Source organism: Cyprinus carpio, chromosome A8 (assembly GCF_018340385.1).
Source record: "Cyprinus carpio isolate SPL01 chromosome A8, ASM1834038v1, whole genome shotgun sequence".
Lineage (NCBI taxonomy): Eukaryota > Metazoa > Chordata > Actinopteri > Cypriniformes > Cyprinidae > Cyprinus > Cyprinus carpio.
Genome location: NC_056579.1, coordinates 7,572,096 through 7,599,767, shown reverse-complemented (window position 1 = coordinate 7,599,767; position 27,672 = coordinate 7,572,096). Strand labels below are relative to the sequence as shown.

The 27,672-nt window shown below is 38.0% G+C and overlaps 1 protein-coding gene across 2 annotated transcripts; it reads right to left on the bottom strand.

The window, feature by feature from the left end:
• Nucleotides 1-1,801: 1,801 nt before the first annotated feature.
• On the bottom strand, nt 1,802-27,311 carry LOC109059081 (tyrosine-protein kinase ABL2-like). 2 transcript variants are annotated; one of them, XM_019076278.2, is made up of 11 exons: nt 26,611-27,311; nt 10,555-10,719; nt 8,211-8,506; nt 7,846-8,118; nt 7,549-7,633; nt 7,058-7,235; nt 6,790-6,974; nt 6,500-6,652; nt 5,951-6,040; nt 5,548-5,709; nt 1,802-4,311 (listed from the first exon to the last, which is right to left on the bottom strand). In XM_019076278.2, the coding sequence occupies exons 1-11, from the start codon at nt 26,843-26,845 to the stop codon at nt 2,600-2,602; spliced, it is 3,534 nt and encodes a 1,177-aa protein (XP_018931823.1). In that variant the 5' UTR covers nt 26,846-27,311; the 3' UTR covers nt 1,802-2,599. The 2 variants fall into 2 exon arrangements, with proteins under 2 accessions (XP_018931823.1, XP_018931824.1); XM_019076279.2 differs by lacking the exon at nt 26,611-27,311 and adding an exon at nt 11,687-12,323.
• Between the last annotated feature and the right edge of the window lie 361 nt (nt 27,312-27,672).

Sequence of the window (27,672 nt, the reverse complement as noted above, 5' to 3'; positions counted from 1 at the left end):
GCAGATCAATAAATAAGCCAAAAATAAATAAAAGTGACAAACAAAAATGTAAAAGGAAAAAAAAACTTTATAAAAAATAACAAACTGAATAGGACTGAATTCTAATGTGTGAGACAAAAAAATACGACTTTGCACCTCAGAGGCTCATAAAAAAGCATAATCTATAGGACAAGATGGTTCTCTCTGAATTGTTTCTCTATACATGATAGAATCAAATACCCTACAATGCACAAACTTTCAGAAGGTTTACTAAAATAAAACTGACTGATTATAACAAAAAAAAAAAAAAAAATTGCAGTGATAAGTGGTAATAAAAGAATAAAAAAACACTTTGCGGTTTACTAAAAATTTCAAAGGCAAAACACTCCCTGACAATCATGTAAATCTGGCATACAAAACAGTCACTAACTCTTTTCCCCCTCAGGTGTTTGGTAATGAAACATTTTTAGACATAATAATAAATGGAATATATGACCTGCATGTGTTATGAAAGAACGAACCGCTAAATCACACATGAAAAATATTTTTTCTCTGTTAATGTGATTACAATAGAGGTATTCCTGGCAAATCAAAACAAATTCATGAGCTCTTTCAGTAAAAGGAGACCAGACTCCAAGCACTGTCTTTTTCCTAGTAAAGGACAGATCATTGCACTTTTCCTATTCAAGTTGGACACCTCACATACCAGATGTCTGAACAGGGCAGCTTGAATGATAATAAAGGCTTGAAAAATCCCATTTGCCACCTTAAAATTGATAATGAATATTTTAGCACAAAACATATTTAAATAAACAGACATTTAACATGATCTTGCAGTGCACAAAACATTAAATCTCTCACAAAAGGCACCATGTAATATCAGAAAGCATTGCCCATGGCAGAAAAAAAAGGCAAAACAATTTAGTGTAGGCAAATTAAGCTATGATTTAGAGTTTAAAAAAATGGTTTTGAACTAACAACATGTATGTTTTTCTGTTGCAGTGGAACTGAAATGTCATAGAGATGTATGGCCAAAACAATTTCCATATTACATAATACATACCCTAGATAGTGAATTAAGGCAAGGCAATTAAAATTGATGCTTTAAAAATGTGCTCCAGTGTAATCGGTACAAATCATCTACATTACATTTCAATTATGACATTGCAGGGTACCCAGGAAAATCTCATATATGCAAATTCTAATAGAAATCTATCATTTTATGAATACAGACTCAGAAAACATTTGTAACTGTTTGTGTCCTGAAGAAATTGTTTCTTATAATAATGTTTCTGTTTAATAAAGTTTGAACTGTGTGAAGAGAGACTATGGAAAACATATACACGCAAACAAATGAATACATTCATAATGTAGACGCACAGATGGAGACCCTCACACCAAAGTCTCACCACAAGGACACAAGTGAGCATGACCTTCCACACATGTTTGTGGGTATAAAATAATATGCAACATCTACAATATCATAAAAAACACCTGTGCTTTTAATAAAAAATAATTTAAAATTCAAGTTTACAAATGGCGACATTCTAAAGTGAAATCAAAATAAAGTTACAAGCCAATGTGCTAAAGAAAATGCAGTTTGTATTAAAAGTCTTGGCAATACTTGTGTCTGTAGTGTTGCTGCTTCTGTGTTGTTGGCACCATGACGGTCATAAAATAAATTCAGACTTCCCACACATCAAATGATTCCCCCATAGCAAATCAATAAAATCTATGAACATGTTTAGAATTCTTGAGTGTTGAGAACTCTAGAGTCAGACTGTAGATTTGTGCCATCTGGCTGATGGGGACATTATCTGAAGGCCACGGATATAAAAGGCCAAATATGATCCATGTGGTGACGGACCCAACACCGTTTCAACTATGCACAGCAAACCACTACTAGCAACAATAATGCATGGACCATGTCAAAATGAAGGCTAATTATGAATGGTCATCAAATGTCATAGTGTTTAACAAATGCGGCCAAATAAAAAATGACAGTATGGGATATAGACAGAAGCACTTTTAGTGTGTAAAATGAGACTGAACAATTGTGCATAGAGTTGTGTTTGCACTCTGTATTCATTACTACTACAGGTTCTTAACAAGCAATGTTGTTTATGCTCAAGCGAAACCAATTCATGTCTTAAATGTTGGGCATTTTTATGTTTGCATTGACATTTGGATGCAATATCCAGTTACTATGGATCAAATGCAAATGAATTGTCAAAAAAGCGAATGGAAACCTGTAACTTAAAACAAAATGCATGATAAATGGACCAGTTCACGTGTAGTCGGCTCACCTTTACCTATGCAACCCCTGTCTATTTGTGAAAACCAAGATAAAACTGTAAGTATTAATTTGTCAAAAACAAAACTGTGTGTATTTTGGTAGTGACAAAAAGCTTATATACAAAGAACTCTGTTCCCAACTGGCAATTTCAAGGAGAAAGTCACCTGTAAACAATTAAAAGTTAGAGAGTGTTTGTAGTAATTTTCTGAGGTACTACTTAGAGAATATTCTCTGTCCCCCAACATTTAAATAAAACTAGATTGATTCTAGGGCAAAAAGTCTCAAGGGGTACAAAAGGAGGAGTTTTGGAGGTGGACACAGTGGCTACCTTTGCACAACATCACTGATCTCTTTAATGCATGTGTGCAAGTTGTCAAGAGCCGGGCTGGTCCCAGGTCCCGATCCCCCACCTGTAGAGGAAGCACGCAGCTCCTGTAGATTCAACTCTAGTTTCCCCACTGCCTCACGAAAGGCAAATTTATTACGTGTCTGGGGGATGCAATCGACATACCCCGAGCAGTAGTCCAAAAGTTGGTGTCCCGCATCCAGGACCTGGCTGCTGGAGGAAAGCTCGGTGTTGCCTTGAAGAGCACTACTCAAGCATTCAGCACATTCCAAAAGAGCCTCCTTGCTGATTTTCTCCAGGGGGATCCGCTCTGTCTGCAGTCGAGTCCGTCTAAGGGTGGGTTTGGCGGAAGTAGGGCCAGGTCCGCCACTGAAGACACCGTTAGCCATCTTAGTTTGGGTGGTGGTGTTACTAGAGGGGACTATGGGGGCTGGAGGCACTTGTGGTGGTGGTATTGATGGACGTGCTCCTCTGGCTTCTCTCCCTGACCTTTTGACACCATCTCCATTGACCTCTATGTTTCCACTGACCGCTTCATCAGCTGCATCAGCACTGTAGGCGTGTTGGAGGGAGCGGAGCATGGGTGGTGGAGGAGGTGCACATTTGGGCTTCACCAATCGCGGTCGGTCCCGATCTCCACTGTCAGACAGCAGTTTAAAGCGGTTGCCCTGAGAGTCCACACCGACTAGGTGTACATCGGCCGAGCTGTGCTTTAGGGTCGGGGAGATCAGCACTGGAACTTTGTGGTTGTGCAGGTTGGCCGAACCAAGAGTGGAGGTTTTCGACGGAGATGACCAGCCTTGCCTGTCATCTTGCCCCTCTTTTCCCAGTGTGTTAGAGTCTGAATCTGTCTCTCCCCCTACACCTGGTGCCCTAACTCCACCTGCGACCCCTCGTGGCAAGAGTTTGGCTTTGGGACGGTCTCGTATCTGAGCCGTACCTTCGTCAAGCTTCCTCAGGATTGCATCCGAAGGTCGTGCTGCCCCATTTTCCGGCTGTGAGGTGGTGGAAGCTGTACGCTCTAATGGGGGTTTGCTTCGGTTTCTTGGTAACGTCAATGCCATGCGCTCTAAGTCCGGCAACCCAGCAGACATAGAGGAAGTTGAATTGGAACGAGGGAATGGCTTGGTTCCACTTCCTTCATCTATTCCAGAAGGCTTACCAGTCCGCAATCCCAGGGTCTTTTTGATAAGACGAGGGGTGAAAAAGCCTGCAAGGCTTCCCCAACTACTGCTGCTTCCAACTTGACCAGAAGTTGCTCCAGAGTTTGAACTTGAGGGTTTCTGTCCAAACGTGGCCCCACAACAGTGGGACTGCACATGGTTCCCCTCTCCGTGAGATGGAGAGAAACTCAACCCATCGGTTTGGGGCAAAGGAGGAGGAGGGCATGCAAACCCAGCCGTGGGCTCATACTTTTTATGGGGCTGGGTCTCCATCTCCCGGAAAGAGCTGCTCCTCTTGGGAGGCATAGGGAGATTCTGTTGCTGCTGAGGTGAGGATGAAGTAGAAGAGGAAGACATAGACTTCTTCTTCATGAAAGAACTGAAGAAGCCAGCCTTGCGGTCACGGGTAAAGGTTGTGTCCTGGGAGTCCTCCAGCAGGCTAGAGGGAGACTTATCCCTCTGTTTACGTGGGAGGGCCGGAGAGCTGCTGGAGCGGCCATCACCCACAAAAAGGGATGCTGCAAGACCTGAACACAATAGGACAACAAAACCAAAGGTCAAAGAACAGCAAAATAAGAGGTAGAAGTAGACATGTAAACTAAACACTTCAGTGCGCTCACATATAAACAGCTTGTCACTACGGAACACTTGCTTACATCATTATTCAGTGCACAAATAGCATATTATGTCAGACGTTGATTGCTTGGCTATAAAATAAATATTTAATTTATTACATTGTTACCTATAGTTGTGTAAAATAAACATATAAAAGTAAAGCATGATGAAGCCTGGTGTAAATGAAGGCTGTGGTATCAGATATCACTGCTGCTAACCCTGACTGTAATTTATAAGAACTAGCCTGGAATATGCTTTTATCCAAGAAACCGTGTAGGGTCCCTATAAGCTACTGCTACTTGCAGTCATAATTTAAACATTAAAGGACATGACACTGAGTCAGGGATATCTCGATTCATGGGGTGAATTTTTGTACGAGTGGACAAAGATTTTTTCTTTTGTATTTTTTTAACAGGTTCTGTGGCAAACAGAATGTCTAGATATTTGCATTATTTAGAGAGTATTTCTTGATATGTGGGGAAAAGTAAGATTGTCAGGACAATCAAAGGCAGGACAATAAATACAGATCCAGGAATACAAAAAATAAAAGTATAAATGTTAATAATAAACTTTTTGCATGGTTAAAAGGTTTAATAACATGACAAAAAGATGCATCTCATCCAAAAAATAAAGAAATATAAACATCCCCTCCCTTAAAGTTTATTTTATATCAATTTTATATAATTTCAATAAATAGCATATAAATAATTTAAGTAGAAAAAAAATATTGCACAATACATGAAAAATGCTTTAATAAGGTTAAACAAATTTTAAATCAAAATATAAATACACATGCAGTTGTGTTTATGTGCATACTTGGGGTTTAGTGACATGCAGCAAATGGGAGAAATAGAATGAAATCAGATGTATTTACAGAAAGATAATCAAAACATGAGAGAGAATATCTGTTATGAACGTTTATGAACATGTAAGATTTCTGATCATGATACATTTTGAATATTTAAAATGAATGAGAATAAAAGAAAGAGTTATATGATATTACACAGAATGTTCTGAATCATACTATATTTGTGTATAAATGTTTGTAGGGTTATATATTATGCAGCGCTGTTAATCGATAATGAACACCACTCCCATTCTCTTGAGTTTCTGTCTGAGCCGACTGAGCCGGAGTTGGGCCTGTATACCTGCAGGGCCGTGGGGTCCTGCCTCCTCCATATTTTCTTTGTTCTCAGAGTGTTTCTTCTGCCCACGAGACTTTGAGGGCAAGAGTGGCATATCATGGCCAAAGGTGTGCACAAGTCCCCCATCCCCACCAGATGCGGTTTTACACAGCTCTTCGGCTACCTCTGGAGATGAGTTAGAAGGTGCATGTTAATATTACATGTAAGTACTGTGGGTCAAATCTTGATAAAATATTAACTGTGGTAAATTACCATAAATGCATTTTCTATATTAAATTCAATACAAAATGCACCTATGTTATTTATTCTTTGTTTCCTTTTAAGCATGTTTAAGCATGCATCTGCATGAAAAGTCCACTTGGTTTATGGCTTCCTCTGTCATTCAAAACAGATGATGCAGCAATACCTTCCGAGATGCTTGAGTCATGGAACATGGTCTCAAAGGCCTGATGAATCTCAGCAAATGAGGGTCTATCCAGTGGACTCCACTGCCAACCTACCAACACAAACAGAATTTGTCTTTATCTAATGACCAAAAGCTACAATATGGTTAAAAATTTTGGGGTTGTCTAAGATTAAAAAAAAAAAAAAAGTTAATACTTCTACTGAGCAATGATACATTGAACTGATCACAAGTGACAGTAAATCTTACAAAAGGTTGGTTATGTTACAAGCGACTTCTATTTCAAATAAATTGCTATTTTAAAAGTTCTATTATCAAAGATATCTGAAAAATGTGTCATTAATCAGCATATTATAATGATTTCTGTATACTCATGTGACACTGAAGGTTTTCAGAATTTCAGATAAGACCATTACACAACATTACACAATGCTTAAAGAATATACTGTATATATGGACACATATGAATTACATTTGACGCATTTTAGTTAACTATGAAAAGTTATTAAGTGAAAACTATAAAATGTTATTAAAGTCTCTGTTGATACTCACAGGCTCTCATGAGCTCGTAGACTTTAGGAGGACAGCCTTCGGGCTGCTCCATGCGGTAGCCCTTCTCCAGCAGATCGTACACCTGGGACAGGTCGATTCCTGGGTATGGAGACATGCCATACGTCGCAATCTCCCAGAGCAAAACTCCAAATGCTGGAAAATTGGGAGAAATAAGTGAGTCACTTATTTATATAAGCAAATCAATCATTTCTGTCTGTAACAGATAACTGTTTATAGAGTATCAGAACTCCTAAAACAATCCTTATGACAAAATTAAATTAGTAACTGACCCCACACATCTGATTTGATGGAGAAGGTGTTATAGGCCAGACTCTCTGGTGCTGTCCATTTGATGGGGAATTTGGCCCCCGCATGAGCTGTGTAGGTGTCGCCTGTCATCAGCCGACTCAGCCCAAAATCAGCCACCTTGACCACGTGATTCTCTCCAACCAGACAATTACGAGCTGCCAAGTCCCTGAGAAAGAAATTAAGAAGATGAAGTGAGATCTCCCAATGAGAACTCCTGAAGCCTATTGATGTCTGAAGAGCTATGCTCACCTGTGGATGAAGTTCTTCTTCTCCAGATACTCCATGGCAGAGGAGATCTGAGTGGCCATGTAGAGCAGCACCACAGCATTCACCTGTTCCCTGTCACACTCACGCAGGTAGTCCAGCAGGTTCCCGTGGGGCATGTACTCAGTCACTATGTAGAATGGAGGCTCCAATGTACACACACCTAGGGAGGGGCATCAAAACAAATGACCAATTTGTGACTAATTTAAGAACATAATTTGGTAAAAACAAATAATTGTTGCTTATTATGTGAAAGAAACTGTATTTCTACAGTGGAGTCATGAGAGTAGTGCATACTCTCTAATGCTCGTGCAAACTCAAATGGTTGATTAATGTAGTCGACAAGTTTATTTTATGTTTATTTATTTTTTGTTGTCGATTGAACCGAAACCAGTTAAAGCACACACAGCTTCAAATCTGGAGTTCTGACTAGTTGTCAACTACCGTCAACAAGTTAAAAAGCCTAGTACACTTACCCAGTAACTGTACCAAATTGGGATGCTTCACCTCCTTCATGACTGCAGCTTCCTTCAGAAACTCGTCAACCTCCATGGTGTCCTCCTTTGAAATAAAGTAATACAATACGCATGGAATATGAAATATAAATACATAACAGAACTAGCAAAGCAACTACAAAAACAGAAATCCTTAAGTGCAATATAATGACCAGCCACTTGGTGGCACACAACACCACATAAAAAGTTCAATGCAACAAAAACCAATGAAATAGGGAGAAAATATTAAAATTGGAACATATGCACAAAAACACGAACCTTTAGTGTTTTTACAGCTACAGTGAGGTTGTACTTTTTCCAAACTCCAACGTACACCTCTCCGTACTGGCCTCCGCCTAACTTGTGCTTCATAGTGATGTCGGTGCGCTCCATCTCCCACTTGTCGTGGATGGGGGAGACACCATAGACTGTTGGCTTGTTGCATTTTGGAGCAGGATAGTGTAATGTGGTTACCAGACCATCGGCCACTGTGGAATGATGATGAACCAGCTCAGCTAATGTACTGAAACGACTTTCAGCTGTTACATAGACCTGAGACAGAAGAGGAGACCAACTTTAAAATCAAAGGAAAGGGAGCTTTACTTTCAAAGTAAAGTGAAAGCAGCCATTGTCTTCAGCCCAACCTTTCCGTCAGAGGCGGTGTTGATCCGGTAATGATAGACCCGTCCCTCATAGCGAAGTGAGATGGAGAGCTGGCCAGGGCTGCTCTCACTCTCTCTCACTAGGAAGCTGCCGTTGATCAGGCTGCTGAGTAGGTACTCAGCGGCGCTGCGGGACACCGGCCCATGATACCAGCTGTGCTTTTCCAGACTGTTCACGGGGGTGATGTAGTTACTGGGTACCCAACCCTGGCCATTCTTCGAACGGACTTCACTCCACTCGCCATTCTGGTTGTACCCCAACACTCGCAGCTTCTCTCCTGAAATGCAAAAAAGAACAGTACTTTATACACAGCAATCAGTTGATATTCAATTTTTTTTTTTTTTTCACATTTTTGTTCATAAAGTTTTACTAAGGATTCAGCTTTGTAAACCCTTGTTATTCATACCAATGCATCTCCCTTGAATGGAATGGAATGAGAGATTAGAAATGCAAGCCACAACAAGTCCATCGTTCAGCCATAAAAACACATCAGGTCTTTCAGAAGGAAAGTGCATGTTTATGTCAGTAACTTTATAGATCCTACAGTATCATTTCTTATACAAGATCAGTTTGAACTTGTCCATTAGGTAACGTTTTCATCCCATAAGCTCAGACTGAGAAGACGCTAGTCTTATATAAGAGTTCTGAGAACTGCACAAATCCTGAAGTCAAATGAGAGTGGAGGAAGAAAAGTCAATCATGACATTCAAATATATCATCTGAGTATTCGAGGTACTGTGCTGTTTTTTTTAATTTCTGCAAATACATGTGTCAGACGGACATTTGTGGCAGCTGCATAACACTTCATGAACGGCACATTTTTAAGACGAAATGGAAGTTAAAAATAGTATTTTTTTTTTTTTTTTTTTTTTACAAGATATGCCTCCAAAAAGCACTTGTGAAAACATCTCAAGAGCCCCGTGTTCTGTTCCATTAAGCTGTTGGAAAAAAGAACACTCCAAAGCCTCTCCAGAGTGTTGAATCTGAAAATGTGTAGTCAAAAACAATGACGTAACCAATTACCAAAAATAGGGCCCCTTTTTTCCTTAATCCGGTTGCTGAATTTTGATTTAAAAAAATATTAAATAAAATGTATGTCCATTTATTTGTATTCATACAATACTGTTAAAAAGTTTGATTTGTTTTAATGTATTTAAATTAAGTCTCTTATGCTCACCAAGGTTGCATTTATTTGATTAAAAAAACATAATATTGTGAAACGTTTTTATAATTTAAAAGAACTTTTCTTTCTGTGATGCAAAGCTGAATTTTTTATATATTTTTTTTAATTATTTTTCTATTTATATTTTGGGATTCTTTGATGAATCAAAATTTAAAAAGAATTTATTTCAAACAGAAATCTTTTGTAACATTATAAATGTCTTTCACTGTCACTTTTGATCACTCTAATGCATCACTGCTGAAAATATATATATAATATATATCTATATAATAATTTCTTTCTGCCCCCAAATGTTTGAATGGTACATTATATATTTAATTTTCCAGTAGAGGGTGCTCTCCTGCTGACAGGAAAACAGAATTCAGGCACAATAGCTTTCAGACACCAAGTGCTTTTTTGCTAATCCTAAATCGACACGGCGCGGCAATAAGGCCCTCGTAACAAGACAAGAAGAGACTGACGCATCGTTGCCAACCAGACGACATTACATTACCGGCCATTAGCGGGTACTTCAGAGAGAAAGCACAGATTGCTAACTCCTTCTCTCTGAACTCTCTTCTCTCTGTGTTTACCCACCCTCTTTTCACCCAGCTGAAGGGATTACACTTCAAAACGGGCATTAGCATTAGCGGTAGCTGTTCAGCATGGAGCATCTGAGTATAGAACTGCCTGATTCATGTCCCAAAGTCTATTACAGCGTGCAGGAACGAGCTGTGGGCGTTGGCGCATATGGCTCAGGTCGATGCCCATGTGTTTATGCTTCTCAGTTAATAAAACTCAAAGTTTAACATCCGCTTTAATTTTTAGCTCTGTTCTTTGATCCTACAAACTGCTGCTGGGAAGAGAAACAAGTTCTGAAGAAAAGAAAAGAGGAAGGAGAGCGATGGAAGGAAGAGGAAAAGTAATGACATGGTGTCCTTGTTATAAAGAGAGAGGAAGTTATCAATAATAGCTGTGAAAACATTCTCCGGCTTTGTTTATTCTAGGTATTAAAGTTGGTCTTGGGTTACATTTGAGTTTACACTATCAGTGCAATGAGGTTTGTCATCTGTGTACAGAGGTGGAGATCAAACTGTTAAAGTGTTCAATGAATCTAAGCACCGCATGTTGTGCAACCACTCATCTCCTGTTGACGATCATACCTTTCGTGATGCTCAGCGTGTTGTCGCCACTGGCAACAAAGTCGTAAAGCGCAACAAAGAGGTTGGGATCACTCTCCGCAGCACCTAGCAGATTCTCTTTCGAGCTCCAGCGCACCGCCTCCGTCAGTGACGTTGAGTCCAATCCAAACGGCCTGTGCAGGGCCTCTGTCAGGAAGAAAGAGAGATAAATAACATGACGTATGAGTAACAGAAAACATAAGTGGTTGTTGATGGAGCATATGACATCCCAAATCAGACAAGGCCTCTAGGAAGGGCAGAATGAGTCAGTGTAAGAGGGGAGGGGTTTCAGGAGTTGACGAACATGTTAACGTCAAAGTGGGGAGGGAGAAGAGAAGAAACTGCAATCATCGGACACAAAGTGAAAACAAGGAGGGTGATTCAAAATGAAATCACTTTGCTCCTTACATCATACCTTACTTAAAATCAATGATCTCTTTTTACAAATCATTTGTGCAATATTAACAATATTACGAAGGCTACACAAAACAGCAATAAATCATTAAAAAAAAAAAAAAACTGTTCTAGATCCTAGGGATGTTAATGATCAACTCAATTCAATTAATAAATTAACCATTCAATATTAACTTTGTCAATAATGCAGTCAATAATTATTGAAATATTTTATAATCCATATAATAAAGAATTATTGGAGAAAATGTATTTGTATTTTTTAAACATACATAATAATATTACTAACAACTATTATTATTATTTAAAATATTATAATATAATAAATAAATATTGTAAATGAAACTGATAAAAAAAACATTCTATACAATTGCAATAAATGCAGAAAACTGAAATTTATTAATATTTTATTAATACTAATATAAGTATAAAATTTACATATTTTACTACAAATTGCAACTACTTTCATATATTCACAGTTTGCTGTGTTAACATTAAGTATTGATCTACTTGTTGCTTTTTTAAAAATGAATTTGAAAAATTCCTAAGAATTTCCAAACGCTTCATTTGGTGAAACACTCCAAGACCAAACCATTTGACAAAGTAACAGCTTCCAAACTGACCACACACACAAAAAAACAAAAACAAATACACATCCCTCGAAATTCACTGACACTCAGGGCACCATTACAGCACTGTCTACCTGCGAAGCAATAGCGGTCCACATCCTGTGGGTTGGACAGATTGGTCAGTCTGACCCTCTCTTCCTCAAAACTGCTGCTAGACAGCAGAGTCCTCAATGACATAATCTAGCAGCGCTAGATGAGTCTCGGCTCTCACATGTAATAAAACACAGACCTGATGTGTTGAGGGTTCTGCTTCTGTCTGAGAGGGTCTGATTCTTAAGCAAGTTCTTAAGGGAGGAGGAGCATGGAATGGCTTTGAGGTTGGAAAGTTGGTGTGGGAGAGTCCCCACACCTTGAGCATGCCCGCGTCTGCTGGTCTTCCTCTACAGCTGTCAACCAGCCACAAACACACACACTAAGCATGTCTGGGCAGCTGCCCCTTTCCTTAGGGAAAAAGTGTCAGCTGAGTTACAAGGGAAAAGGCATCAGAAACTCCCTTTACTGATCATTTTGAAACAAATTCTCCCTCTAAGATTAGGCTATTAGGTTTACCTTTACAAAACTACTGTGGTGGTCTGAAATTTGATGGATGATTAACACATTCACATCCCAATAACATGGTATTAACATACTTTCTTCAAATGCTGAATGCATGGCAAGAGCAAAAACAGCCAAACAGCCGTTCAACAAACAACTAGATGCACTAATATTTAAATAAAAAACAAAAACAATAAATGTTACAATAAGTTCTATTTCAATTTCATATAAATGCTTTTCTTTTAAACTTTCTATTCAAAGAAAATCCATCACGGTTTCTAAGCATCACAACTGCTTTTAATATTGAAAATAACAAGCAATGTTTCTTGAGAACAAAACCAGTATATTAGAATAATTTCTTAAGGATCGTGTGACACTGAAGACTGGAGTTATGGCTGCTGAAAATATAGAATAAATATAATAAATGCTATATTTACTATATATCAAAGTAGAAAACAGCTAATTTACATTATAATAATATTTCACACTATAAGTTGTGCTGTATTTTTGATCAAATAAATCAAGTCTTGATGAGCACAAGAGATTTCCTTACATTACAAATCATACCAACCTCAAATTTTTGAATGGTAGTGTGTATGCTAAAAATCACAACATTATAATTGAATGTATTATGTTAACAAGCAAATATTATTTTACATATTACACTTAACAGTTTTACTAAATTATTAGAGTTACAACAGTAACAATAATATCAGCCTATAACTAATAGTCTCACTTTTAAAAACACATCTGCGTTTTACATCATCTGTTGTTGAATAAGAGAATGTAAACGCCAACTAAGAAATGCGTTCAATCATGCCAAGTAAACCCAAAACCATGCTAACTGGGGAGAGCTACTAGTTAAGAGGGATTAGTAAATGAGTTGTGTAAGCAACCTGTCAACTAGTTGATTTTTGAAATATGTAGTTTTGGACATCCCTTTAAAAAAAATAATAAGTGAAACTATAACCATAAAAAATATAATATTAGTTCAAAATTTAATAATTGGTTCCAAGAATGTCACTAAATGAAACTTGAAACAATCATTACGAATAAAAAACACAACAAGGACTAGACAAAACAAACACAGGTCTTCTGCCTGGTCTAACACAACTCAAGAACACGCAGCTGAGACAGTCAAGGCCTGTGTGGCAAACCAGACACATACAGCCCTACCTTTATTCCTGACCAGCATGCAGTGCTTCCCAGTTCTAGTCAGCTGACTGATCCACAGCTCCCAGTACATGATCCCAGTTCCAGTGTAAGGACTAATGGGAAACCACTCTAGCCCCTAATCCTCAGAATACGGGTTTATTTCACACTAAAACAATGATCTGAAAATCTGAAATTCTCCTCTTGTTCAAATCTTTTAGTCTCTGGTGCAGCTCAGAACTCAGAGAACCCAGAACGCCAGTCTGACTTGATTATGGGCCTCCATGCCAACTGCCCTAAGTGAGAAATATCCACATGTGCTTGTGTGAGATATGGGAAGAGTGGAGTTCTGAGGGTGGTTTTATTGGATGTCTTGTGAGGGAAGGCGTGTGGGGGGCCCGCTGGTTTTAGAAGGGGGTAGGAACGAGCAGATGGTTCCATTTCTACACCATGTGTACTGCCTACCCAACATCCTCTTGGGAGACGCTGGAAAGCATGGAGGTGTGGAAACTCTAGTACAAAATGCCTGTGCCACATTAAACATACACAAGTTTCAGAACAACATGTAAAATGTATTAAGATGGGACACTCAGTTATTCAGTTACACCCAAAACCTCTCAACATTAAGGGAAATAATCTCTTAAAGACATCAGCAAGACCTCAACAGACTAGATGACATGAAAATGAAAGGCTTCTACAAACATAATAAAAGAAAAAAGATTTTTAGACTATAGACGCCAGCTTTTGACAAGACCACCATCGAGTCAAAATGATGACATTCAATGAGACAAGCACACTAAAATGTCACACAATGTCTTAATTACCAATTACCATCAGTCATTGAGCCACAACTTTAAGTAGACAGACAAACAGATTACAATGTCAAGCTCTGTTCCAGTACATTCACAAACATTCTCATGCAACACTTCTGATTGATCTAGCAGTTGAGCAGCGTCGGGCACGTCGCGTGGCCACATATGTTTGTCCTGCGTGCTTTCCGTGTGTGTCTTTGTGTGCAGGAGCTTCGCTGTGAGACAGCTGAGGGAGAACTGTGTGCGCGGTGTGAATGGTCATACTGAACGGACTGACCTGCACGGCCGTGTCCTGATGGGAGTCTTACGCAGCTGTTGTGCTGGGCTTAGGCCAGGCTTACAGCAACTGCACCAGCACCTCTGTACTCTGGGGCTGCTCTCAACTAATATGGATTATGGACAGAACATCCTGATTTGAAAGGCCATTAAACATCTATTCCTTTATGATCAATATAACTTTAAACTGCACATTGAGTTTCATCACCAAGTCCATACTTACAAAAAATATGCCCAATATTCAAATTACATAATATTTTGTCTAAATAAATTATAAATAAAACACTAAAAACTTAAATCAGTTGTTTAAAATGCTAAAAGTGACTTTAGGAATCTCAATATAAAAATGTAAAATATGACAAATTGATAACTGTAATTTTCACACATTTTCAAAATATACAGTGTTATTAAATTATTATTGGTTTGAAAGATTAACTTTCAGCATTGGATTATAGAAAGCTCATTTAAATGTAAAAATCAGAAAAATGCATGCAATTACAGTGGGTATAGAAAAGAATCAAATTCTCCACAAACTTGGCTTGAATGGGAGGGAAGAAAAAAGCCAATCCTCAAGAAAGGCCACGTGCAGTCACGATTAAGCTTTGCCAAAACACACCTTCTGAGGGAGGCAGATGAGACTAAAATTGTTGGAGTTATATCTTTACCTTGGATGTTATAAGTTGCACTGAGTAAATACAGCTGGATAAAACAAAAACTGTGTCCATATTCATTTCAGGCTGCATAGCAACAAAATGTGATTATTTTAAAGGAGGATGATTCTTTTCTATACCTACTGTAAATATGCAATGTTGACTGATATACCTATAAATTAAACAACAGCAACAAAAGAATATTGGCCCATAACCGATGGTACTTGTGCATCTGTGATAAAATACTTTGTTCCACCTGATTCAAGAATAATTATACAACTATTATTCTACAATTATACAACTATTATCAGTTCCAAGATGGTGGCGCGTCCACACGCAGCGTGTTTTTGGTCTTGTAATTCGCAGTGTTTTTGTACATCTTCATCGTGTCTACCTGTCTTTAAGCGCGCATACAGTCATGAGTTTCTGCTGGATGTCGGCAGAACCACATTTTTAGAGTTAAACTTCACACCATCACACAATTTGCGGATGACACGACTGTGATGGGTCTCATTAGTAACAGAGACGAGACAAACTACAGGAACGAGGTGAGCCGCCTGGCCGGGTGGTGCAGTGACAACAATCTCTCTTTGAATGTGGAGAAGACGAAGGAGATTGTTGTTCACTTCAGGAGAGTGCACACTGAGCATGCTCCTCTGACCATCAATGGTGCGACTGTGAAGAGAGTGAGCAGCACCAAGTTCCTGGGTGTGCACATCACAGAGGGCCTCTCCTGGACTGAAAACACAGCAGCACTGGCCAAGAAAGCACAGCAGCGTCTCTACTTCCTCCGCAAACTGAGGAGAGCTAGAGCCCCGGCCCCCATCATGTGCACCTTCTACAGAGGCACCATCGAGAGCATTCTAACAAGCTGCATCACTGTGTGGTATGGCGCCTGCAACGCGTCCTGCCGGAAGACCCTTCAACGAATAGTGAGAGCAGCAGAGAAGATCATTGGTGTCTCTCTCCCCTCCCTCCAGGACATTTTTGGAACCCATCTCACTCGCAAAGCCCTCTGCATTGCAGGTGATCCCACTCACCCGTCACACAGCTTCTTCAGTCTGCTGCCATCAGGGAGGAGACTGCTGAGTCTCCAGCCTGGGACCAGCAGACTGAAGGACAGCTTCATTCATCAGGCTGTCAGGAAGCTGCCCCAGGCACCACTGAACTATGAACCCCCCTCCCCCCACACCCCCCACCCAGGTCCCACATCCCCAGGTCCTACATCCCCAGGTCCTTCCACTCCCCCCTCCCACTAACATACGGTGACATGCACCAGTCACTTCGTGCAGCATTGGTCTGCTCACTACCTCATTCAGCATAGAACTGACGTCATTCTACTACCTCTTCAGTCAGTTTAAAAAAAAGAACTGCTCTCTGAGCCCTTTGTCACTTTAAACAGACAGAATATTTTTTGCACTACAATCTTTTTATCTGCACTGTTTGTTCACTTCACTGGCTTGCACTCTATCTGCCATGTGCCTTGCGCTGCTTTTTTAACTTTATTTTTATTTTTATTATTTTTTTACATGCCCTTATTTGTATAGTTGTATTTTATATTTAATCTGTATCTATCTGCAATTTCAATTCTCTGTATGTATGTGCTGTACATGTGGAAGAACTGACAATAAAGCAGACTTGACTTGACTTGACTTGAACTTTAAGAGCATTTCACCCAAAAATCAAACCATTCACAGGACGCTTTGTGAAGCTTGTCTGAATAAGGACAAGTAAACAAGAGGTGGAAGGGTATAGCGATGGGTCAACTGTCGCAACTCCTTCTCGAAATCCAATAAATGGGACACCTCACTTGCCCGTCACTAGCTCTGGAATTCACAAGGTACAGAACAGCCCCCTAACATTTAGTACAAGTACATCAGTCATGCAGGAAATTTTGACCAACATTCTTATGTGCAAGAGCAGCTCATCACAGGAGATCGCTCTGCTCAGGGATAAAACACGTCGAGCATATTTAAGTCAGCAGGTAGACATACTGGTGACAGGTCTTCTGTCGGGGTGTTAATTGCCTGCATTCATTGCCTAAGTATGGATATATAGTTCTGAGTGACCAAAAAGAATAAATAACGCAAAATAGAACAATAACTGTTTTTTGAACAGGATTCTCCAAACTCTCACTTTCTGCCAGATGGTGGCTTTTTATTCTTTTTGAAGCTTGACATCATCTTTGAAAAATTACTGGCATACAAAAAAATAAATAACAGCATACACGTTAAGAACAATATGAGGTTGAGTAAATAGTGACAAACTTTACATTTCTTGGTAAACTATACTCATTTAACTAAAATAGTTGAAGATATTTCAGCTTTTAGAGGTGTGAAGCAAGAACTTCCATTACACCCCAGAGTGTTGGTGAAGTGTTGCACGAGGGGATGACAGCACAAAGTCACCTGTTTCTCTGAAAGCACTCAGCACATAACAGCAGAAGCCATGTGGTGCAGAACGAGGCCTATTTTTAGATCCAGCACAAAACAAAACTATCTGGCCATAAATACCTCCAGAATAATTACACTATGTGTGTGCACAGAGGAACCACCGAACAATGATTCCTCAAACAATGGGCCCACATAAAAAGAAGGGCAGATCCTGTTCCTTCACAATAATGAGGATCCAACATTAGCACTCAGCAACAACAATTACACAGTTGTCTCCCCCTCACTCAGTCTTTTCCTCCTTTCCAGTAAATGGCTCTCCAGTTGAAAAGACTAGTGCTGTATTACAGGCCAACAGATAATCTGATGAATACAAATGGCAATGCAAAGAGGGATCTTGCAAAATTACCCCATGCAATTAAGTGTCAACAACAGGGATAGGAATAGTAATGAATTTAACAATTCCCATCTCAGTTCTTAACAGCCACTAAATTATTATTTTAGTTCCTTTAAAGAAATATCTGGAAAATAATGCAATTCTAGTGGCTAATGATTAGATCATTTCAAAGGTCTGTTTACAGACTTTTTAGTAGCTTTTCAGAGGCAGCGTAAAAGCAATTCAATAAAATATACTAATTACTATAATATATTAAATAATCAGATTAAATATTTAATGTCATATTATATAAAACGAACTACAAAAAATGTTTCATTCATTCACATATTTTTGATTTTAAAAAAACTACTGACAAAACCCATTTACATTAGTTCTGCCAAGTTTTTGTAAAAAGTTGTAGAGTTTGCAGAAATTAACAATTAAAGGTTACAAAAGTTACTGATAGGTTGTGCGATAGACAATAATATTACATCATTTACATCCTCTGTTACTATAGCAACTTGTGTTTAAATGTTATTCAACCACAAGTAAGGACATGAGTGTTTTGTGTTAAAATGCACAGAACCTTTATGTCAAATTCACTACCATTCAAAAGTTTTGGGGGTTCTTCATGTTTTTAAAAGAAGTCTCTTAATGCAAACATGCAATAAAAACATCAATATTGTATAAGTAAAATGTAATGTATTCCTGTGATGGCAAAGCTGAATTTTCAGCATCATTACTCCAGTCTTAAGTGTCACACGATCCTTCAGAAATCATTCTAATATGCTAATTTGATGCTCAAGAAACAATTATTTTTATTATTGTTGAAACCAGTTGTGCTGCTTGATATTTTTTCACAAACTATGATCCAATTTTTTTTAATGAATCTTCTATGAATATAAAGTTCAAAAGAAAAGCATTTATTCTAAATATTTTGTAATATTATAAATTAATTTACTGTTACTTTTGATTAGTTTAATGCATCCTTGCTGAAAAGAAGTATTATTTTCTTTCCAAAACTTCTGAACAATACTGTAGCTTTGAGTTTGTTATAGAAAAATCACAACCAAATCTTTTAGATATGTCTTTTACCTGTGCTGAGTGGACTTTCAATTGGCCTCTAGTCCTGTGCCCATCAATCTGACAGGCGGGTGGATAATGATGCACTTGGGATTATGGGATATTACCCGGTGCCATTCATTCAAGCCTACTTTTGACAGCTTACACAGCAGTTAGAACACTGGCTACTGTAATTTACCTGTTCACTGAAGGTGCTAATGGGGCTCTCAACACAGTTCACCCACTCCTGCAAAGCACTGTGGGACAGCTTAATGCTTCTCCCGGGTACCCTCTATTCCTTTAAGCTGGTTTAGAAGACTAGAGCACCAAGTTTGTCAGGTCAGCGCAAACATAATGACCTGAAGGAAGGAGGTTTTCTGAAGGAACTCCATTTTGGAACCTGATCAATATTTTCACCCGGTGGTGTTAGCGTTTATTGACCTTCCAACCTGACACAGCTCACTTTTTTTTAATTAAGCAAACAAAGCAATACAGAGATAAACAATTAAATACAACTGAATTATCTTACGAAAAAAAAAGTAGAAGTAAAACATAATACAGGAGGAATCAAGTAAACAAGCAGACAGACAGGAACAGGAAAAAAACATTCATACAAATATACATATACATACAATCTAAACATCTCAAAAAAATTTTAGCTTTACATCCGGAGTGTTTGAAAGTCTGAAGCATTGAAGGAATAATATATTTAGTTATAATATTTTATAAAAATAAAATAAAACACTTAAACATGATCTTACTCTTTTGAAACAAAAGTTTGATGGAATATTTGGCCATACTCTAAAATTTACAATGGTACGGATTGTACATTTTACGAAAATTCTCTAAAAGCATGTACAAGCATAAAAAAAATAAAAGAAATCACACACACCCTCTACAGCTTAAAGGTACTTACAAACACTTATGCAACACAACACCCCTTCAAGACACTAACCCCATCAGAATCTAATTCTGTTCTTTTCTTTACTAGAGCAATGTGATATTTGCATAATTTCGCATCATCTTTTCTCTACTGCAGTCAACAGTAACGGTGACAACTGCAAAAGTACTAGATTTTATAAGTGTGTGAGGTTTTAGTTAACACTGCGATGTAACCAGAAGGTGTGACATCAATGAAAAGGATTTTACGCAGATTTACACACTTAATCAGATGATCATTAATCATAGTTAATGTTAAGTTAAGTCTTTGCTTTGAGTCATTTTTTTTTTTTTTTTTTTGTGCAGATAGCATCCAGACCTGTGGTGGCTCTCACTGAATAACATCCACCTCAGCTGACACAAATCTGATGCACCGTTGATCTGGTTGCCACAACAGAGTGGGTTTCACAGAATGCGTCAGAATGCTCATATCCTCCATATCTGATGAAATTTTCACACCACACACACCCTCTGGTTCAACCTTCAACCGTTTGGATTCCAAACCATCAAAAACCTTTATTTCTTTTCGACTGATGAAAGATATATATAAACATCTTGGATGACATGGGGGTGAGCAAATTATCAGGAAAATTTTCATTTGAAAGTGAACTAATCTTTTAGCAGCCAACTTGCTCATTCCATATGGGCACTGATGAAATATAATTACATAATGAAAATGTTTGTGATTTATGCAATACCATTCCATTTGGGGTCAGAAAGGTTTTTGTTTCAAGAAATTAATGCTTTTATTCACCATGGACACATTAAATTGATTTAGAGTGACAGTAAAGGCTTTTACATTGTTACATAAAAGTTATATTTCAAATAAATGCTGTTCTTTTGAATTTTTATTTATCAAAGAATCCTGGAAAAAAAAGTTTCAGTTTCCACAAAACATTAAGCAGCATAACTGTTTTCTACACTGATAATAATAAGAAATGTTTCTTGAGCACCAAACAAGCATATTAGAATGATTTCTGAAGGATCATGTGACACTGAAGACTGGAGTAATGGCTGCTGAAAATTCAGCTTTGCCATCACAGAATTAAATTACATTTTCAAATATATTAAACAACAAAAGAGTTGTTTTAATTTGTAATAATAGTTCACAAATAAAAACAATCAGAATACATGGCTAATTGGAAAGACTATCAATGAATAAAGATGCTCTTTGCCTCATAATTGGGTAATTATGACATCATCAACCAGCAAGGGCTATGTTTATGTTAAACATAATAAATATGAATTATTAGTTTTAGACAAATCTCTTTTAACACAAACATAACACCTCTTTATGCAGGTTTAAAAAGAGCCTACTTAAAGGGATACTCCACCCCAAAATGAAAATGTTGTCATTAATCACTTACCCCCATGCCGTTCCAAACCCGTAAAAGCTCTGTTCATCTTTGGAACACAATTTAAGATATTTTGGATGAAAACCTGGAGGCCTGTGACTGTCCATAAAAGGTATGAAAGTTGTCGTCGAAATACACCATCTGCCATAAGATGTGCAATCTGGGTTATATAAAGGGACAGGAACACATTTTGTAAGCGAAGAAAACAAAAATAACGACTTTATTCAATAATTCCTTTGTCAACCGTCTCCTCTGTGTCTCCTCATATCACCGTATGCTGCGTATACTCTTCTGTATCATCCGCGCCACAAGGATGCACTGCTTCTATGTGTATTTAGCTTTGATTTGAAATAAAACCCTAATCCAAGACATATAGTAGTGCTCAGACAGCTACAGACGCTTTGTGGATGGGATTCAACTGGGATTCATTAGAACTACTTTGATGTGTGTGTGACCAAGAATGAAAGGCCAAACAGGGTTTAACTGGGTCAAAAACAGCTTTTGGAGATATTTTAACTGTATTAAAGAAGAAGATCTAAAAGGCAAAGATGAAGACAATCATCTTTAGGAGAAAAAAAAAAAAATGAAAGTAAATAAATATTTTAACAGTAATAATAATAATCAAACAATTAATATTAAAAAACAAGATAAAAACATAAAATACAATTTTATTTGACAGGCAAACATTTTTCATTGTCTGGATTTTTAAAAAAACTAACTTTCTGCAGAGCAAGACAGAAAAATTTATTTAATTGTTTTAATCTCCAGGAATCAGTTCTTTCAAACTGCCCGTTTCAGTGAATCAGTTCAAAGCACTAATTCAATGATTCACTTGCATCATCACACATCAAACCAGGGCCAAAAGGAGCTGAAAACAGCTACAGAACAATGACTGGTCTAGACAGAAAAACATTGAAAATGACTGATCTGAAGAATCGCAAAGGAGAAGTGTTCCTTATCTTCATCACTGCCTCAGCACAGAAGAATTACTCTAGTCCAGTGTGTCATTTAATCCAGACCTTAATGAGGACGCAATGAAAGGATGGAACTGGATAAGGCTGTCAAAAAGAAGCAGGATTAGAGGATGGCTAGGAGAGCTCAGGCACCCACTTTCACACCAGAGAGACAAAAATGAGTATCCACATCACAACTGACAAGTGTATTATCAACTAGACATGTTAAAAAATTATAATGAACATTGATACTCTGTGCCAAAAAAGTGTGGCGTTCTAATGACCTCTAGTGGTGCAACAACAACCAGATCGAACCTTGGGCCAAGGGAGTCCCATCAGGTCTTCACAATAGAAGTCTGAGACTTCTTTATAAAACAATCTCCTTCACAAATCAAAAATGGATTGTTTAATCCAATTTAGTGCTTAATTCCTATCATCTTACATCCTGGGAATTTCACACGTCTCATAGTAAAAAACTGAGATAAAAACAGAGATTTATGTAACAAAATTACAACTCAATTAAAGCAGCACTATGCCTGCTTACCAGAAACAAAATGATGATGTGCAAACAGCTCAAAAGCCATAACTTCACTCAAAGTCATCTACACTCCTCTCTCATATTTCTTTAATAGTCAGTTCGGAATGAATTCTCATTGGAAGAGTCTCATTTGAAACCGCTGCACAATGTCAACACTGTATTAATAAGTGTGCCTAACAGTGGACAAACAATGTTGTGGCTTCAAAATGCATAAATACGAAATGATGGAAGAGCTTTAGACAAATTGCCTATGCATTTTATCTTCTGAAAGTATGCCAACTGAAGGTCCACACTGTTCTGAGCTCTAAAAATCAATAGTTTCTGGGTCTACATTAAGTTCAGGGCTGCACTTTGCACCACCCTACTGAAATAATAAAAGCCTACTGGTACTGGAGTTAATAAATAAATAAAAAGAATGTGGAATTGGTCATGTGACCTCAGAATGGCAGCAGGCTGACTCATTGGCTGTCTGCAGGGGGTGGGAGACACAGGATACATTTATTCATCTATTCCTCTGTCTGACCACACAGGTCAATTAAGAACTAATTGTCACAGTTGCTTCTGATTGAATTCCACTAGTTAAATAGATGAATATACTCCTGGATCTAATGGAATTTCGCTCCAAGCGTGACATGAATCATCTGTCCTGAATGCCCTATTGGGCCGAAAAGATTTAGGAAATCTAGTAGTCCACCCCCCCACCCGATGCCTTTGTGTAGTCATTAGACTCTGAGTGATGACCGCACTGCAGTGTTTCAAAATGAAACCGCAAAGAAGCTTACTGTTGACGCTGTAATAAGAGAGTGCTAATGCAGTGATTCTGCAACCTTCAGTAATTTCAAGGAATATTTCATCTGAAAACAAATATTGGCATATTTACCCACCCTAATGTCATTCCAAAATCATATGCTGTTTTTTTTAAGATCACAAAAGCATATATATATATATATATATATATATATAGTTATATATATATATATATATATATATATAATATATATATATATATAAATTTACAGTATCCCATTTGACTAGAGGTGGACCAATATTAATTTTTTAATGGCCGATGCTGCTATCTTAGAGAGCAGGGTGGCTGATATCACACATTTCCTTTAAAGATAGTTAAAAATACATGCTGAAATTAAATTTTACATGATATTTATTTACTATATTAGAGATAAATAATTTGAAAATAAATCATTATTAAAAACGAAACTTGATTTAAAAAAGAGTATACTTTAGATAAGTTCTTAAATCTGTAATCCTACCATAGCATTTTTTTAAAATAAAGAACTTGTTAAAACCATAACTAAAAAGAAAGTCATTGCTGTCAAAATGCAAGTACCATTTCTGACACTCACTGGCCAAACAGAAAAACATATCAGCCATTACCGATCATTTAAAAAAAATGCCTATTATCAGACAATATCACATCTTGTTAATCAATTAGCAAAAATTAATCAAACAATTTATTAAAACTTTTTCAAATCATATATAAAAAAATGTGAATGTGAGTTAATAAAAATGCAATTGTTCATTGTTTGTTCATGTGGGTTCACAGTGGAGTAATGTTAACATACAACTTTTGATGAAAAAAAATATTAGCAGATGTTAAAACTAATATTAGGATTGTCATGTTAACTAATGTAGTTAACTAATGTTAACAAATTAGACCTTATTGTAAAGTGTTATAGGAAAAACTAAAAGCATACGGGTCTGAAACAACATAAGGTTGCCTAAAAAATGACACTTTTTTATTTTAGGGTGAATTATCCATTTAACCTTACAGATGAGGCTCTCTAAGGTTAAAGGGATAAACAAAATGTGATCAAGGGCATGATATTTTGAAATCATCCTTTAAATCAGCTAAAAACCTCTAAATTTTTACACTGAAAAAGCGATTTGTATTGCTCACTACTATTAAGAAAGGTCACAAATACAATTCCAGTCACTCAAACTAACTGTGCTACAGAGAGAAAAAAAAACAGTGTTTATTCCAAACAATCTGGTATGACCGTGAAAAATTATTTGAGATCAGATCTCTCCTCTACACAGACATTAAAAGATGTTCTAATTTCTAGACTTATAAATAATGTGTGTCTGATGAAGCTGATCGTGGCAGTTAGTCACCACTGGTATGACAGTCAGGCCTCGAACCCTACAATTATTATCCTGATTATTCAGATGACTTTCAGTCACAGCTATACGTCTGGCTATAAGCGATGAGAGTAAAAATAACTCATCTGCAGCCCTCACAAGTCAGTGTTTCCAGCCAAAGGGTTTCATTGTCATGATGTGACAAGCCTCTCTTTGGCGTTGATCAACCCACCCTGTGGAGAACAGACCAACACTGGGCACAACGCTTCAAAGAGACTTAACACAGCTCCTGGGTAATGGACAACAGACAACACTGTTCATCTAATACCATGCAAATAGTGTTTAAGATAATTTCTCGACAACTAATGTAATCCCAGCCACAGACACAATAATCCCTACAACACCTGGGATATACGATTTCTGAAAAGATAAATCTGCGTGACACATTATTGCCAGACAAACAGTATTAAGATCAAATATGTGTTTTGTGTTACTGCCTGAAACAAATGAGTCCGTGAAATCACTCACGAGCGAAATCTGAGAAAGCGGTGGCTTCCCCAGCAGCATGTTCTTCATAAGAAACAATAAATGCCAGTCCCTATCAAATCACAGCCATCGGATAGCATTTCTACAGTTAGGAGAGCATTGCGTCTGAACTTCCCCTTCTCAATTCAGTTACTGCTCTTATACAACCACAATCCTCTGCATCAAATGGCAAATTTACTGGCACAGAAATGCTTCTATAGTTGCAATTATGTGTCTTTACACATACTGTTTAATACTGCTTAGAAGTGGCATAAATGCAGTTACACAACCGTGTTTACATGCACATTCATTTTCTGTGAATATTAATAAGATTTTGCTCATATTTCAATGATCTAAATATTTATATAAAAATACATTTCAGCAGCAATATCTAAATACATTTAACCAAAACATGAATCTTAAAGAGAAGATGATGCATCACTAGTTTTGGATAGTTTGTCATTCGGTCAATGCTTCTTATATCATATCAAGAGTTTCACAATAAACTCATTTCAGCGGCACTCCACCTTGAATGGTGTGTGTTTCAAATCATCCTTCCTAACTCTTCTTAGCGGCACTCTCACCCTTTCATATGCAGGCTTCGTGCTGTGGTCGAGGGGGGCAAGTCTCTCATAATAATCAGAAATAATAAAATAAAAAAACAAACCGCTCCGTGCTCTAGTCGAGCAAGTCAATCATAACAAAAAAATAATATACCTATTTCCAATCTTTTCAAAACAAGTTTAAAATGTTACATTTTCATATTGTTTTGATGTTGCTCTGCTTTGATTTATTATACACTGCTGTGTGTGTTGTTTGGATGAAAAAACAATAAAAAAATACAACATCATCTTTGCCAACTTATCTAAACAAGTCATTTACCATGTTTACATTTGTGCCTGGCACCCAGAGGATACTGCCTAAGTTGTCAAAATCCATCAAAGCAAATATGATCAATGTTCAAGACATGGTTACGGTCTTGGTTTATACCAAACAAACAAACCTCAGAACTCTCTTGGTTTATACCAAACTGGCTGACCTCAGCTCTTTTTATTGACCACATTTCGGGGGTTGTGTAAGAAAACATACTACGCTGACTAGCTAGAACGCATATTTAGGGATCAAAGAAGTGTTGGAACGCATTCGTGCTGTCAAAATAACACTGTCTAGATAGGCAGCACACTAGAATTTGCAACACAGCCTGAGAGTCATGGAGTATTTCCGCTGATCCTGACGGACCCTTCTAAACCGGAGAGCAGATCCACACTTCACCGGCTATGATGTTGGCGGTGACTCAAAGCAATAAACACGCAAAACGAACAACGGAATAGGCTCATACCTGAATGCCGAGTGAAAACATTAATCCCTGGATCCAGCATCATGTTCGCTGCAGCGACAGCGGCGGCAGTTCTGCCCGGTGGCGTCCCTGTGATGTTGTTGCTGCCGCCGCAGTCTCGGGGTTTCCTCCCGGAGCTGCTGGCCCGGTTCGATCTGCCCTGCTGCTGCTGCCCCTGCGGTGGGGTCTGGACCCCCGCGGAAGCCCCTTCTCCCACGCGGCCTACCTGTTGTCCCATCCTGCGAGTGTTCTGGGTGGGAAACTAACACAGATCCGTGGAAAGACCCGCCGTCCGTTTGGACCGCTCACATCCCCTAACGAACGACCCGCGGGACGACGGCCTGTTCTGCTCGGGAAGATAGTCTTCCCCTTCTTGGTCACCCCACCTCCCCCTCTTCTTCCTCCTCTACCGGACCGGACCAAGCTCCGTTAGCTTAGCTTAGCAATATGTGTATGAGTGTGTGTGTAAGAGAGAGAGCGAGAGAACCCACCCACCACCTAACAGCTAACAACACACAGTCTAATCATTAAATTCTGCCAAACGGCACCGGATAAGCGGCTCTATTACACGGGAATGTACGATCCTCATGCCCCCAGCACTGTTTCTCTTAAAGCGGACCCGTCTGGGGTCGTTCCGTTCTGCTCCAGCCGCTGCGCGCCCCCTCCGCCGCCGCCATCTTTACCGCAGAATCAGTGGCGTGCGCTTCACGAGATCATCGCAGTGATGCAAAATGTAGTATGAATATTAATATAAGCAAAATTAAGAGAATTGTTGATTCATAATGTGCAGTTCATAATATCTTACGGAGTAATGTAAACAGTACAATAATAAAAATAAAAAGGTATTGTTAAAGTGTTCATGTTATTAAAACATTGAAGGCTACTTCACTTGTATATCAATATATTTAATATTACAAGCTCTGATATCAGGGTTAATATAGTTAACTAAAACTAAAACCATTTAAAACATTTTTTTCTTTACTTGAAATTAAATAAACATTAACTGAAAAAAATAAAAATAAAATTCAGTTAGTTGCCCAAGCAAATTTTCATTTAGTTTAACTT

Excerpts from the sequence above, each read along its gene's own strand:
- LOC109059081 (XM_019076278.2), bottom strand. The coding sequence starts at position 26,845 with ATGGGACAACAGGTAGGCCGCGTGGGAGAAGGGGCTTCCGCGGGGGTC. Across the intron at positions 10,720-26,610 it reads TGTTTTCACTCGGCATTCAG|AGGCCCTGCACAGGCCGTTT; the intron begins GTATGAGCCTAT and ends TCTTCCTGACAG. Across the intron at positions 6,975-7,057 it reads AAGAAGAACTTCATCCACAG|GGACTTGGCAGCTCGTAATT; the intron begins GTGAGCATAGCT and ends TTTCTTTCTCAG.